The sequence below is a fragment of the Lynx canadensis genome, chromosome C2 (genome assembly GCF_007474595.2).
Source record: "Lynx canadensis isolate LIC74 chromosome C2, mLynCan4.pri.v2, whole genome shotgun sequence".
Taxonomy (NCBI): Eukaryota; Metazoa; Chordata; class Mammalia; order Carnivora; family Felidae; genus Lynx; species Lynx canadensis.
Genome location: NC_044311.2, coordinates 110,865,542 through 110,881,371, shown reverse-complemented (window position 1 = coordinate 110,881,371; position 15,830 = coordinate 110,865,542). Strand labels below are relative to the sequence as shown.

General features: G+C 37.7%; 2 protein-coding genes across 2 annotated transcripts in view; one reads left to right on the top strand and one right to left on the bottom strand.

The window, feature by feature from the left end:
- NIT2 (nitrilase family member 2) overlaps window positions 1-781 on the top strand; it is a 56,379-nt gene extending 55,598 nt beyond the window's left edge. The window contains exon 10 of the mRNA XM_030328926.1: window positions 633-781. Within this exon, the coding sequence (XP_030184786.1) occupies window positions 633-766 (134 nt within the window). The 3' untranslated portion in view covers window positions 767-781. The remainder of the gene's footprint in view (window positions 1-632) is intronic.
- The window catches only part of TOMM70 (translocase of outer mitochondrial membrane 70), a 34,669-nt gene that overhangs the window by 13,073 nt on the left and 5,766 nt on the right, over window positions 1-15,830 (bottom strand). Inside the window, exons 2-5 of the mRNA XM_030328925.1 lie at window positions 7,884-8,057; window positions 5,536-5,662; window positions 3,821-3,930; window positions 8-156 (exon numbers count right to left, since the gene is read on the bottom strand). Of these exons, the coding sequence (XP_030184785.1) occupies window positions 8-156; window positions 3,821-3,930; window positions 5,536-5,662; window positions 7,884-8,057 (560 nt within the window). The remainder of the gene's footprint in view (window positions 1-7; window positions 157-3,820; window positions 3,931-5,535; window positions 5,663-7,883; window positions 8,058-15,830) is intronic.

The following is a 15,830-nucleotide window of genomic DNA, read 5'->3' as shown; positions in this document are numbered from 1 at the left end:
AACTTACTTTTCTTTAACTTCTGAGGCCTCTCCTTCCTTGTCTTTATCTTCATCAGACTTCTCTCCTTTAAGCATGGGCTGAGAAATTATATCATCCGTGAAAGAACTGAAGTAAGATTTGATAAACTGTGGAGATGGCATCAGAGGTTCACGATTCTGAAATTCAATCACATTTAATATTTCAAAATGAGAAAACACCGACCAAAGAAGCAGGTACATTTGTACAATACTGAGAATGACTGCTGTAAAAACTAGGATCTCCTTCTCAAATAACTGAAGAATATCAGACTGCAAACCACAGGACAAGAGACAGTGGAACTGGTAAAGCTACTCATCCCAGTTGTTCAAAGCAGGTTTTAAATGACACCTCTCCTCTCCAAAGATGTAAAATATCCAGACCTCCTAGGACTACATGTTAAAGTCCAAGAAAGTGAAATCTCAAACACAGGAGGCAAATAACTGCCGAGTTAAAAATTATTTCCTGGGGCACCTGGCTGGCTCAGCTGGCAGAGCATGCAACTCTTAGGGGTGGTAAGTTTGAGCCCCACCTTGGGTATAGACATTACTTAAAAATGAATTTTTAAAAAATGCAATAAAAACTAAAAATTATCTCCTTCTGGTCTCTGTTTTAGATCAGCATCTTAATTTACCACTCAAGACCACATCTTACACAGGTGCTATAATGTTAAGTCCATTTACCATGGGCTTTCATCTGACCTCCAGCTGTACTGCATCTGAAGATCTCCATTACAGTAAATGCCACTGAAAGTCTGAATGAAATCACATTTCTTGTTTTAATTACTTTTTGGCATGGCAACATGATTCACCATTATAGAATTATTTCCTTTTAGTCCAATTAGGATAAAATCTTCAAGAGGGTACAGGGAACAACATAACCATAGGGCCCTTATATTTTGGATCCTTTATCTTGAAAATCTAACCCAAAGATTTTTAAGTTGAAATACGGTATTTTAAATTGTATGCATAATAAATACCATTCCTGTTTTTTTGGTAGATTCAATGCCTTTGTATTTGAAGAAGGACAAAAAGGAATTTGGCTTTTTTCTTTATTAAGTTTATTTATTCTGAGAGAGCGAGTGAGAGAGAGAGAGGAGAAGACAGAGCAAGCACAAGCAGGGGAGGGCAGAGAGAGGGAGAGAGAATCCTAAACAGGCTCAATCCCACTAACCATGAGATCATGACCTGAACTGAAAGCAGGAGTTGGAGGCTTAACCTACTGAGCCACCCCAGCACCCCAAGGGAATTTGGCTTTGTAAGTAAATTATCTAATCTAGAATAGATGAGATTGGGAAAGAAGACAAAGGAAATCTTAGGGAAAGCCCTATTTTTTTTTTAATTTTTTTTTTAACGTTTTATTTATTTTTGAGACAGAGAGAGACAGAGCATGAACGGGGGAGGGTCAGAGAGAGAGGGAGACACAGAATCGGAAGCAGGCTCCAGGCTCTGAGCCATCAGCCCAGAGCCCGACGCGGGGCTCCAACCCACAGACCGCGAGATCGTGACCTGAGCCGAAGTCGGACGCTCAACCGACTGAGCCACCCAGGCGCCCCAGGGAAAGCCCTATTTTTATGGGAGAAATTCAATGTCTTCATTTAGGATTATACAGGTTAATACTGTAAATCAATTGGTCACCCATCAAATGACAAGTATGCTTAACTTCAGTATTTCACTAAAGATTGTATAGGAATATATAGTGGCAATCATTTGCCACTTTAAATAGCAGTTGCTGAAGACAGACTAAATCATTACTTTTAGTTTACTATTTCAGCTTGGAAAAGGTATCTTCCTGCCTTCCACACAGAATTACACATTTAAAATAAATACAATGGAAGTGATGGGCTTAAGTAACAAAGGAATAAGATACAAGTTCCAGCTGTGCCACTAATTAGCCATGTGACCCTGCACATGTCACTTTCAGTTTTCTTATCTGTAAAATGGCAACAAATATACTCGCCTTATTTTTCTCATAGGGCTGTTGTAGAAATAAAAACAATAACATGAAAAGTATTTTGTGATGTACAAAGGTAGCATATGAACAGTGGAGAGGCTCCTGGCTGTCTCAGTCACAAGAGCATACGACTCTTGATCTCGGGGTTGTGAGTTCAAGCTCCATAATGGGGGTAAAGATTACTTAAATAAAAACTTCAAAGAAAATATAAGTAGAAACTAATTTGGAACCTATGTAAATGTGGGTTATCTTGTATTTTCTGAGCACCCTGAAGACCAACCAATATAATCACTCCACAATAACATTATAAATATACACAAGGAAATTAGGCTCCCTCAAGGTTGTGAGACTATTAAATGATATTTTACAGTGCTGTGAGGAATCCCAGTTCTAGGAAATGCTCAAGGGGAAAAAAAGCACAGTTTAAAGAGACCGAGAACAACTACAGCTATACTCCTCTCCAAGATTCACAACATATCCTAGCACATGAAAGTCCTGCAGTGAAGAAACCCATTTTAACTGTTTAACTCAGCTAATATTCAGGGGTGTAAAATTTAAAAAACACACAGCTTATTAAAATCAACTTAAGGGAAACATTATTCTTAAAGAAAAAAGGAACAATTACCTTGATATTACTGAAGTTTAGCAGAAATTTTCCAGTGACAGATATTTAGTGATGCCTGTGGTAATCCCATGACACTACTTCTATCCCTCATGACACTTCCCCACATCATGCCTTTTATACTTATTAATGGTCTCTCTCACTAAACTGTAATTCTGTAAGGGCAAGGACCATTGATTTCTTTTTTTTAAAGTTTTTTTTTTTTTTTTTTTTTTCAACGTTTATTTATTTTTGGGACAGAGAGAGACAGAGCATGAATGGGGGAGGGGCAGAGAGAGAGGGAGACAGAATTGGAAACAGGCTCCAGGCTCTGAGCCATCAGCCCAGAGCCCGACGCGGGGCTCGAACTCATGGACCGTGAGATCGTGACCTGGCTGAAGTCGGACGCTTAACCGACTGCGCCACCCAGGCGCCCCAAGGACCATTGATTTCTAAAATGGCCACCATGGAGTTTTGTTCAATAAGGCTTCTTGAATTAAATTATCTGTTACAGACTGCTTAAAACCAATGCCAATTTATACAGTATATGCTTAAAAATATACCTTTAATGATATAGACAGGGCCTGGCAAATTGTTTCTATAAAAGACCAGATAGTAAGTATTTTAGGCTTTACAGGCCATGCAGTCCCTGTCACAACCACCTCACTCTGCTGTTTTAGCTTAAAAGCAGCCAAAAATGATGGCTGAGTGCTGTGTTCCAAAAAAATTTTATACAAACAGGTGGCAGACTGGATGCGGTCCATAGGCTTTGTTTGGCAACCTCTAATACAGATGAATTCTTTCAGTATTCTCCAGATACAATATTGCATATAGCCTACATTCTTCTTTTAAAAAGATAAGCCACAAAAGCCCAATATTACAGAAAAAGAAGTGTAACACAGATCTAATTTCAGTTGTTACCACTGCCATCATGCCCAAGTTCAAGCAGTGTAAATTTTTTTTTTTAATTTTTTTTTTTCAACGTTTTTTATTTATTTTTGGGACAGAGAGAGACAGAGCATGAACGGGGGAGGGGCAGAGAGAGAGGGAGACACAGAATCAGAAACAGGCTCCAGGCTCTGAGCCATCAGCCCAGAGCCTGACGCGGGGCTCGAACTCACGGACCGCGAGATCGTGACCTGGCTGAAGTCGGACGCTTAACTGACTGCGCCACCCAGGCACCCCAAGCAGTGTAAATTAAAATGACTCTTCACAATGTATATCCCCTCTATTAACCAACTTAGATTTACCTTATATTTTTCTTTGGCTTTCTCTTTTCCAAGAAGTTTAAGAACTTTATCAGCTAACAGCATGCTTTGTTGATTTTGGAACCCTTCTAGTATACACACAGCAGTGACATCTAGAGATGATGGAAAAAACAAAAGTATAAAATTATTGCAAAGATGATTAGCAGCATCAAATGGGCACCATGTACCACAGAAAGCCAAACCAAATTGATGGCCTGATGTAGCTATCAATTCCATTTCCAATAATTTGCTTCTCAACACTTTAGTTTTATATACTCTATAACTCAAACTCGAAACTCAGAAATTCATTCCACTTCTCTGGTTATTCACTCTTCTCACCTGTGAAATCCAAGGAACTATCCTGTATGGTTTGTGATGTTTCTTACCACCCTCACATTCTACATAGTAAATAAATGAAGAATCCAGGAAGACTCCCTTGTGCCCAGCACCTAAAGGCCTTATCAATGTAATGTGGCTTTCTCATGTCTGATTCTTTTTATAGACCTCACAAGTTATTCCTTGTGTCCAAAGCCATCTTGCCAGGGAGCTCTCAATTAAATCTGCTTCAAAATACCATTTTCATCTGGTTATGCCACAGCTCAAGATAAAGTGGTTTGAAATTTAAAAGATCAGTGGTTCCTGAACCTCTCAACCTTTTAGAGTATTCAAGCATTGGCTGTTCCCACTCTTTCTGAATTCAATTTCTCAGAATTCCAAATCTTTGCTCCTCCAAACAAGTCAATCTGTTCATATGTTCCCCGGATAACCTGGCTAATGCCAAAGTCAATGTCTTTTTCCCATCTCAGTCCACCTATCTAAAATCCACTTAATCAGCTTTCTGCCAATTATTAACTGGTAATAACTTCAAGGGCTGGCTCAAAACTCAGAATTCTCTTTTTCCAAAGCAACAGTCCTTCTACCTATCACCAAAATACACACCACCACAAAACCTCAAATTTTTCTAAAATGTTCTCTAAACCACTCTCACTTGGTAATCCAGACTTTTAAAAATAAAATGGATTTTTCCTTTTAAATAATGTTATTTTAAAAAGTAATTATGGCTAAACCTGATTATTGATGCTTTTAAAGCAGATTTAGCTTGTAGAAATCACTTTGGTTTAGCTCCACATCACCCACAAAAATGTACGTTAAAATAAGCCAGTAGCCTATATTCTAATTGGAGTTTTAGAAGCAGATATGGCCAATTAGAGGCTGCAGAATATTTACTTACAGAATTTACTCAGAATGGCAAATTCACCTGATGCTTTGTACCAAATACATAATTTCCAATTGGGTATAAAATAATGTTTGAAAATACCAAGCACAAAAATACAAATGTTTTCTTTAATGACTCATCTGAAAATTATTTCATGTTTATATAGGACATTAACTGAAAATATGTAGAATCTTAGCAACACTATCACTTACTAAAACCTCTTTTCTGATTTCTTTATCATGGAATTACACTGATGCTCATTAATTGCCAAGTTAAAAATGTATGGTATATAAACTTCAAATCTTAATACTAATTTAGTCCCATAATTGAGAACAGAAACAATACTCAAGTATCAGAAATCTCAATTTAAATTAGAAAACAAATTCTCAGTTGGGGAAGAATCTAACTTTTAAATACAAGTGATTTCTCTACTTCATATAAACTTACCAATGACTACAAAGCCTTATATAATTTTCGTATGTAAACACAAAAATACCCTCACCTTCTAAACATTCCTTCTTATTGTCTAGCTTCTCGTGGGCTTTTGCACGTCTAAAGAGAGCTTTCACATATTTGGGATTAAGTTCAACAGCCTTTGTACAATCTTGTGCCACCTCTTTCCATTTTTGCTGTAATTGAAAGTATTAAAAAAAGTCACACTAAAGGAATCGCTGTTCAACAGAAATTACTTTTCGAAACTTAACAGGCTGAGTGTTAAGTCTCACAACACACAAAAATATTCCCAATACATAAAAAGAGTTAAGATCCACAGTATATTACAACAGCTCTGTAAATACCTGTAAATAAAGAAAAGCAACCTGATTTTCAAAAACAGGCAAAGGACATACTTAGGCCATCTTTCTACCACCAAATCTACAAACCTACCTGCATCTCTGTGCTCCTATCATCTCCTTCCCTCCTGTTAAAACTGAGGAAGCACCCCTCTTCATCAAAGGCCAATCCTCCACTTGTGAGCTGGATCCATACTCTCTCCACTTCAAAGATTTTACTTTGTTAGCTATTTCACCTCTACATCAATCTACATCTCTACTGAATCATTCCCATGAGCATATAAAAAAAAAAGAAAACGAAAAAAAACCACTTACTCTAGTTATTTTCCATCTTTTAAAAACCCTCCTTTGCGTCCATAATTCCCTGCAGCTACTACCCCATTTCTTGGTTCCTCTTTATTGCCAAACCTCCAAAGAACTGCCGCTCTAATTGATTTCTACCTACTTCACTGGCTGCTCCTTCTCAATTCCCTTTGCTAAATTCTTCCCCTCCACCTGAGTCCTCAAGGTCTCATCTCTTCTCTCACCCTAGGTGACCACATCTAACATCCTGGCATTATATAAAATAGAAAATTAGATGACTCCCAAAAGAGACATTTCTCAATTCAACTTCTATGTAGCTGTCTCACTCCTTCCCCATTCCACTATTATTTACATTCCTGCTTTTCTTCACCCTTCATATCCAATATAACAGCAACTTGTTGGTCTCAGCTTACTTCATGTTTCACATAGGCTGCCTCAGCAACATCCTTACTTGGTGTCCCCATCTCCACTCTTGCCTCCCTACAATATATTCTTGACAGAACATTGAAAGCAATTTTAGAGGATGTCCCTGCCTTACTTAAAACCCTTAAATATTTGCCATTACACTCAGAATCAAATCCAAACTCCTTACCGCTGTAGACTTTGTCTCATCTGCCCTCTGCTGCCTCTCCAATTGCATCTCTCTATACTCCAGGATCCTTTATAATTCTTTAATCACACCAAACTCTTTCCTGCCTCAGAGCAATTATACACACCGTTTCCTCTATTTGTAACACTGTCTCCTCTACTGTTTTATGCACCAATCCCATCTCTAGTCATTTTTTTATTACTGAATCATGTTAATTATTTAAAGCATTTGTGAAAATGTCATTTAAATAGTTCATTGTTTAGCTATTCTTGAGTTCTATGCATAATGATTTGCTTTTATAGACCCAGCTTGTACCATAGCAACCTTCTGTATAGGAAGATAGTCAGTAATATTTCGTTGAACAAAAAAATGCGGAGACTACAAATGCCCAATAACCGCAGAAAAGAATAGTGAACTTCAGCAACATTTCTAAAAGTGCAAATTAAAACAATGAGAGAAAAAATGGCAAATAATATTAAGACTGATAACATAGTCAGCGAGAGTAATGGAAAACAAGCATGCTCATATTGTTGGGAGTAGGTGCCGATGCTATCTCTTTAGATTTCCATTTCTAGAATTTTATCCTCCCGAAAGTATGCAAAAAAATACTTAATGAAAATATTTACTCAAATACTGAATGCAATAGGTAAAACAGGAAACAACCCAAATGTTCATCACTAGATGTTCTCCAGTATACAACCATGTAACAGCTACTACATATACCATTTCAGAAAGAATAAAACAAATCTGCATGTGCTAAGAAAAGCTGCACAAGATATAGTGGCAATTAAAGAATGTCACAAACAATTCTGTGTAATAAGTTTGGTCTCCCCGCATGCTACTATTAATATTTATGGAAACAAAAAATTGAAAAAAATAGCCTCAAACTGTTGAGAAGGATGGGGTTACCAAAAACTCCACTGTAGTTTCCTGTATTGTCTAATTTTATAGAACCTGATATATATAACCTTAGATTATATTTTTAACCAGCAAAACTCAAATCTGTTCTTAAAAAAGTTATGTAATTAAAAGATATGAAAACAAAAAGCCTGTAATTTCAAAACTTCAAAAAACTTATTAGGTTTATTTGAGTGGTACTAACTGAAACATCATGCAAATAAAGAAAACAAAAAGAACAGGAAAAAAAAAAAACCCTAAGATACATACCAACTGTTCAAAGGCAGCAGCTCTGTTTTGATAAAATGTGGAAAGGTCAGCATTCTTCTCTATAGGGCACAAACTGATCGCCTCAGTATAGCACTGAATAGCTTGTTCATATTTTCCTGCTTTAAAATATTTGTTGCCTTTGTTCTTGGCTGCTTGCGCTCTATCAAGAGAGTTCTGAAATGAGAAGAAAGAACACTTATCAATACTCAGGAATAGATTAAGATCAGAGACTAAACAGTGATAAACTCACAGAAGAAAAATGGGTATGTAGAATAGCTGTTTACGATGTAAGTCACTTCATATAAATATCTTCATGGGATAAAGTCTCAGTAGTAGGATTGCTAAGCCAAAGGTTTATGTATTTTTAATTTCAAAAAAACTGCTGTAGTACTTTATATTTAAAATCCACTTTCCTGCCATTCCTGCCAGCAAGAGTTGTGATAGCTAATTTTTGCCAACCTAATGGGTTATCAGTCAGAAGTGACTACCAGTTAGGATGCATTTGACAATGTCTGGAGAAATTTCTGATTGTCACAACTGCAGGGGGTAGGTTTGGGTAGCTGCTACTGTTACCTAGTGGGTAGACATCAGGGATGCTGTTGACATTCTGCAATGCACAGGACAGCCCCCCAACACAAAGAATTATCAAATCCAAAATGTCAATAGTGCCAAGTTCATTGAATAAACCATGGTTTAAAGTAATACTCCAATATTATTTTGATTTACATTTTCCTCTATTAATGAATCTGAAAATCTTTTCATGTTTATTGGCCATGAGGCTTTTTTATTCTGAAAACCACTTATTCATGTGTGTTGCTATTTTTCTGTTGGGCTGTTTGTCAATAGTATAGAATAGATACTAGACACACTTTGTCATCTTCATTATAACTGTTATCCCAAATCTGTTGTTTGCTCATCAATAAATTTTCTGTACTCTTGTCTTAGTCTCAGAGTCTTCCTAGAGGACCCAACTTACATACTGTGTACAATAAGAAGAGTTCGTAGGTAGTACCCACTGAGGACAGTTGTGAATACTTCAGTCAACATTTGGGAAGCGTTCTGGAGACAATTCCAGTTATCCAGGTTCTAGCTGCTAAGTCCAAGAGCTTTGTGGCATGTCTTTACCCAAAACTTATTGTCAGCATCATCCAACTTTATTTTCTAATTTTTTTATGTTTATTTTTAAGAGAGAGAGAGAGCGCAAGTGGGGGAGGGGCAGAGAGAGAGAGAGAGAGAGAGAGAGAGAGAGAGAGAGAGAGAGACAGAATCCGAAGCAGGCTCCAGGTTCTGAGCTGCCAGCACAGAGCCCGACATGGGGTTCGAACCCACAAACCGTGAGATCATGACTTGAACTGAAGTTGGACACTCAACCGACTGAGCCACCAGGTGCCCCAGCATCATCCAACTTTAACAAATATGTGATTATGAAAGAATACATAATGTCTGCAACAGGTAAGCACTGACAAAACAAAAGCAGAAGTAGTTGCCCTCACAAATAACTTACAGGAATCGTGAAAGCCAAGTTGCTTATGGACCAGGGCATCTCACTCCTAAACAGAAAAGTGAAACACCAACCTTTTTCTGAATGTGCTCTTTTTCCCCCTTACTCTTGCTTCATTTTTCTTTGCTGCTTTCCCCCCACTATTTACCTTTTGTTTCCCTTCTCCTTTAATCCAAGTACTACTCTAATTATTTTTTAAAAGTATAGTGTGCAAAGATTTGTTGGAAACTCCCTTTATCTAAGTTCAGAATATTAAACAGCTAGTTTAAGCCAGCTAGTGTCAATAAGGAACATATTTTAAAACTAGGATGTAGGAGACCCAAATAAACCACAAATAAATTAAAAGATGAATATAAAATCTTCCATTTGTCAAAAGCCTCAATCATCTTCCAAACGCTTTGACAGTGAAAATCTTTAGCACAAAATATCCATAATAGACAATCAGGAATCTCTTATATATCTATAGACTATAGGAGGGTAACTATCAAGTTATTGCTGGAAAAGTGCATTTGAAGCAGCCCCTACAGTCCTCCCACTCCATTGAGAGGAGAAGTGAGCCTGGACTAGGGCTGTCATCCAGAAGGAGCGAGGATCCCCTACACCCAAGAGGTAAGTGATAGGCATACCTTGGCTGTCTTACAAGAGACCAAACTGCTGAGAACTGCTACCATAGAAAAAAATTTAATACCCTAAGAGAGAGGCACCCAACTCAAATAGAAAAACTAGTATTTGAGAAAACAGGATAAACCAGGCAAACTGAAACTTTAACATCAGAGGAATAAGAGGCTATCACAGTCATTTTAAAAGGAGTCTGCTTTGAAAGAATACTAATTAGACATCTTGAAAATTAAAAAGGATTATTATAATCAACTCAACAGACGGTCTGGGATTGGGGCACCTGGGTGGCTCTGTCGGTTAAGCATATGACGTTGGCTCAGGTCATGATCTCACATTTCATAGGTTTGAGCCCCACATTGGGCTCTGTGCTGACCGCTTGGACCCTGGAGCCTGCTTCAGATTCTGTGCCTTCCCTTCTCTCTGCCCACCCCTGCTTGAGATATCTCTCCCTCTCCCTCTCTCTCCCTCCCTGTCTCTCTCTCAAAAATAAACATTAAAAGAAAAAACTCAGTTTCTGCTGAGATCATCTTAATAGACAGTCTGGGACTATATATTAGAATGGGCATAACTGAGGAGCAAATTAACAAGCAGAACATAGAGCCAAGGAAATCTGTCAGAATGCAATGAAAATAGAGGACAGGAAGATGAGACATTTGGAGAAAAACCTAAATGACATGGAATATAAATTCAGATGTTCCAACATCTACCTATCTGGAATTTAGAAGGAAAGGCACAGAATGGTGTGTTGAAGGAAATATTAGAAAAATTCCTGGAGGGGCCGCCGGCTAGCCCAGTCAGCAGAGCATGCAACTCTTGATCAGGGTTGTGAGTTCAAGCCCCACATTGAGTGTGAGCCCTACTTAAAAAAAAAAAAAGAAAAAAAGAAAAGAAAAGAAAATTCCTGGAACTGAAATAACACACATTTTTAGACACATCATGGTGAAATTTGCCAACAAAAATCCTAAAAGTTTTTAGGTAGAAAAAACAGATTATCCACAAAGGAAAAAGAACCAAAGTGGTATTAGAATATCACCAACATGGGGTACTAAAAAACAATGAAGTAACAACTTTAAAGTTCTGAAGAAAGATTATCTCCAATTTAGCATCTTATACCTAGCCAAACTAGTTTTTAAGGTTGACTGCAAGAACAGAAATAGAGGTAGTATAACTTCCTTATCACTAAAAATAGACCCAAAAGTAGGGCAAATTATCAATACAAGTAGAAAGGGGAGGATAAAGGAAGAAACAAAAAAGGTTACATATGGCAGGAATCATTAAACAGGTTAATAACAACAAATGTCAATAGGTTAAATCTCCATATTAAAAAATTTTCAAACTATGCTATCAGGCATGACCTAAAACAAAGTGACAGGTCAAAAAGACTATAAAAGTTAGACAAGGCAAACACTAAGAAAAATAAGGCAGTATCAGACCAAAAAAACATTAAAAAGCCTCAGATGGAACACAAAAGGACAGCTTTACTGATAAAAGGCTCAATTTGCCAAGAACACATCATAATCAGGAATCTTTACAGGCTAATAAAACTTCAAAATAAGGAAAGTTACTTTTGATACTAAATATCAAGATAAACATTCTTCCAATTTTTGGCAAAACGTTTACAATGTTTCTAACTCATTTAGGACATGGCTAATACACATCCTTAAACACTAGGGACTGTTTATGTAGAAAATAATGTGGCATATTAAAAGCATGTGAGAAGTATATTTGACTATAGACCTACTGAAGACTGTTTTTAAAAGTTTATTTATTTATTTTGAGAGAGAGAAGGGGGGGAGGGGCAGAGAGAGAGGGAGAGAGAGAATTCCAAGCAGACCCTGCACTATCAGTGCAGAGCCCAACGAGGGACTAGATCCCACGATCCCACCAACTGTGAGATCATGACCTGAGCTGAAATCAAGAGTCAGATGCTCAACCGACAGCCACCCAGGTGCCCCAGTATTTTTTTTTTAACTTTTTTATTTTTTTAGAGAGAGAGAGAGAGAGCAAGCGAGAGCATGAGCTGGGGAGAGGGGCAGAGGGAGAGAGGGAGAATCTTACACAGGCTCCATGCATGGAGCCTGATTCGACCCTGGGATCATGACCTGAGCTGAAATCAGAAGTCGGACACTCAATTGACTAAGCCACCCACGTGCCCTTATTCAGTATTTTTAATAAAGATTTATAGATTAGATAAAAACATCTTCTGGACAGAGTAATGACCTTGTCTCCGCAGAAACAGGTAATGAACTCCTTCCTGTCTACTAGAAGTTTAAGGCTAAATAATATCATACAGAATACAAGAGGAGGCAGTTATAGCAAGGGCTAACAAGTTAAAAGAACAGACATATCTGGAGAGATGAGTACACAAGGCTTTCCTTTCTCTACTTAGAGGATGGATACTTATTTTTATCCAGCAAAGTCTAAATCAACTTAAAACCAACCAAGTGAATCTTTCAATTAGCTATTTTCCTCCATTAGTTGTTTTATAATAACTCCTTTTAAAAGTTATTAAAAATTCTTTAACTCCAGGGCACCTGGCTGGCTCAGTTAGTAGAGCATGCGACTCTTGATCTTGGCGTTGTTGAGTTCAAGCCTCATGTTGGGCTTGAAAAGTCTTAAAAAAAAAAAAAAAAATCTTTTAACTCCTAAGGCCAAAATTAGAATCTGATTAACGTCTTTTCCTTATTATACTATAAAAAAAACAATGGTCTGAATGACACTGTGTGGAAAAGGATCAAATTACATAGGCAAATCACCAAGTGCAAATTTTTTTCAGTTGCTTCCACTGCCACTCCAGAAAGCAAACCAAACCACATTTCTGGAGAGCACAACCTTGGTTAACATCCCTATCACCCCAAGCCCACTGTCTGCCTCATTACTTTCTGTCCAACTATTTCCCTTCCTTAATAAAAATGCAGACGGGGGGCCTGGGTGGGTTAAGCGTCCGACTTCAGCTCAGGTCATGATCTCGCAGCTTGTGAGTTCAAGCCCTGCACAGGGGCTCTGTACTGACAGCTCAGGGCCTGGAGCCTGCTTCAGATTCTTAGTCTCCCTCTCTCTCTCCCCCTCCCCTGCTTGTGCTCTCTTTCTCTCTCAAAAATAAATAAACATTAAAATATTTTTTTAATAAAAAAAATAAAAATGCAGAGAAAGAATGGCATTACAGCAAGGACAGTACAGAAAAACTAATCATTTTGGCCCACTGATGAAATGTAGGACAAAAAGCTGGTTAACACAATGCCAGCCTTCCCCTACATCAGGAACTAGACCTTATTTTCACAAGCTTTGAGGCCAAAACCAGGCAGAAATTAAAATGAATGCACTGGACAAAAAAGTTTGTATTAGAGAACACATGACGAACAATTCTTTATGAGGGATTTTAATTCCATCCTACAAGAATCCTTCACACTGCTTTTCAGTAATCCCCACCTGCCGCCACCAGTCTACATTCTTGAGTTATAATAAGAACTTTCATAATTAAAGATTGGAGTTAGAAAACAAGCTCAAAGACAATTTTGAAAGCATATTTGATAAATGAGATGCAGACATACTGATCTAAAACATAATGGGAACATCCTGAAATGCCAGTTTATTTCATACGGTTTGTTTGCATATCTAAAAGTACTCAGGTGGTTTAAAAGTCATTTAAAAACCATTTATGTTTAAAAGACATTTAAAAGCCATTTATGTTACTGGAAATCACTTTTGGTTTGGGTAGTCGTTTTCAGGTTCTGAACATTCCATAGTATTTTACACTGAAGTTATGTGAAAATGCAGCTCTCTCTGCATTTATTACAACAAATTATTTTCTAATTGCTCTGAAAATTCTTTTTAACAAGTAAATTGTATCATGTCATTCCTTGCTCAAAACCTTCCAGTAACTTCCCACCACCAAGACCTACACACAAGACTCCAAACTTTCGTTACTCCACTTCAGCCACATACTCAATTTTCATACATGAGTGTAAATTCAAACTTCATCAATACTGCTTAGAATACAGAAGAACTATGAAAAAGATGTTGACATCTGCCTAGTATGTCACATAAAGTATGATTTAAAATGGTCTACTAGAAAACTTAGTTTTTTTCCCCCCATGCATGATTTGGGTAAGTTCCATCTCTTTCATAATGAATAACGGTTCAGCAGAGTTAACTCCATGATTCCATGTGATTCTGCTAAATGAATTCAATAAATATTTGAAGCCAAATCTCACAAGGAATCCTGAAGTTAATGCATTAAGTAAAAAGGGCACCTGGGTGGCTCAGTCCCTTAAGCACTGGACTTGGCTCAGGTCACGATCTTGTGGTTCTTGACTTCGAGCCCCACATCGGGCTCTCTGCTGTCAGCAAAGAGCCTGCTTCAGATCCTCTGTCTCCCTCTCTCTGCCCCTCCCCTGCTCACTGTGTCTCTGTGAAAAATAAATAAACATTTAAAAAAATCAACTGTCAAAATTACTTTTGACAAATCTTTAGCAGAGCACCACACTGGAGATGCATGGTAGGTGCTATTACTATCCTCATTTTACATAAAGAGCAACTGAAGGCCAGACAGTCTGAGTAACTTGCTCAAGGCAGGATTCAAACTCTAGCAATTCCACTCCAGGTTGCCTAAACTTTACTTCTGTACTGCATGGATTGTCATCCACGTTTTATGAAGAATATTATTACAATCACATCCAGATTCACACTCTGGAACTGAAACAAAACAGATTCAGATATCCTATCTTGCTAACTACTAACTTTAGGGCAAAAGGTCTTTAAATGAAAAGACAAAGAGAGTCATCAGCACAATTAGATCTTTTTCTTTCTTTATGCCAAGGAAATATAACTGAATTCATTTTAATAAAAAGCACATTTGATATGACTCCACAATCAACAGGATAGTCTTTACCCTGAAGGAACACCAGAGGCAGGTCAAGAAACAAGTAGATTGGCAGCTTCTCTAAAGAATCACCACTGATTAAAAAACCCGAAACCCCAATTCACATCGGGAAAATGTGATTCGGTAATTAGTAAACTGTGTAACTAATAACCAGAAAATTATTAGAATCAAAGTAGCAACTACATATAAATATACACACACATATCCAAAAGTATTTGGGTAAGACACAAGAATTAAAAACAAGTAACTCAGGTAATAAATCTAAAAGGAAACAATGAAAAACACAGTAAATATGTAGGTCTCCTCTCCATAAGCACTGTGCTAGAACTTGTCAAACAAGAGGCAAAACCTACAAATCTACCCTGTACCTTTTGCAGAGGCTAATCTACTCTGGAAAAAAACAAGTAACATTTAAAGACCAAAGGGGGGCGCCTGGGTGGCGCAGTCGGTTAAGCGTCCGACTTCAGCCAGGTCACGATCTCGCGGTCTGTGAGTTCGAACCCCGCGTCGGGCTCTGGGCTGTTGGCTCAGAGCCTGGAGCCTGTTTCCGATTCTGTGTCTCCCTCTCTCTCTGCCCCTCCCCCGTTCATGCTCTGTCTCTCTCTGTCCCAAAAAATAAATAAACGTTGAAAAAAAAAATTTTAAAGACCAAAGGAACAGATATTAAGGTATAATGCCAGTAAATTTAGTAGAATACAAAGTTGAAAAAAAAGTAATGGAGATTTGATAGTCAGTGAAGGTTACTTACAGGAATGTGCTCTGGAACAAAAATGACTAATAAAGAACAGCCAGGAAAATACTCCAAGGAGGAAAAACCACACACACACACACACACACACACACACACACACACACACACAATTCAGACCAGAAAGGGTCCTTTAAAACAAGTCCTGCAATGGTAACATTGACTACATTATAGAAAGCTTTCAATGATAGACATTTG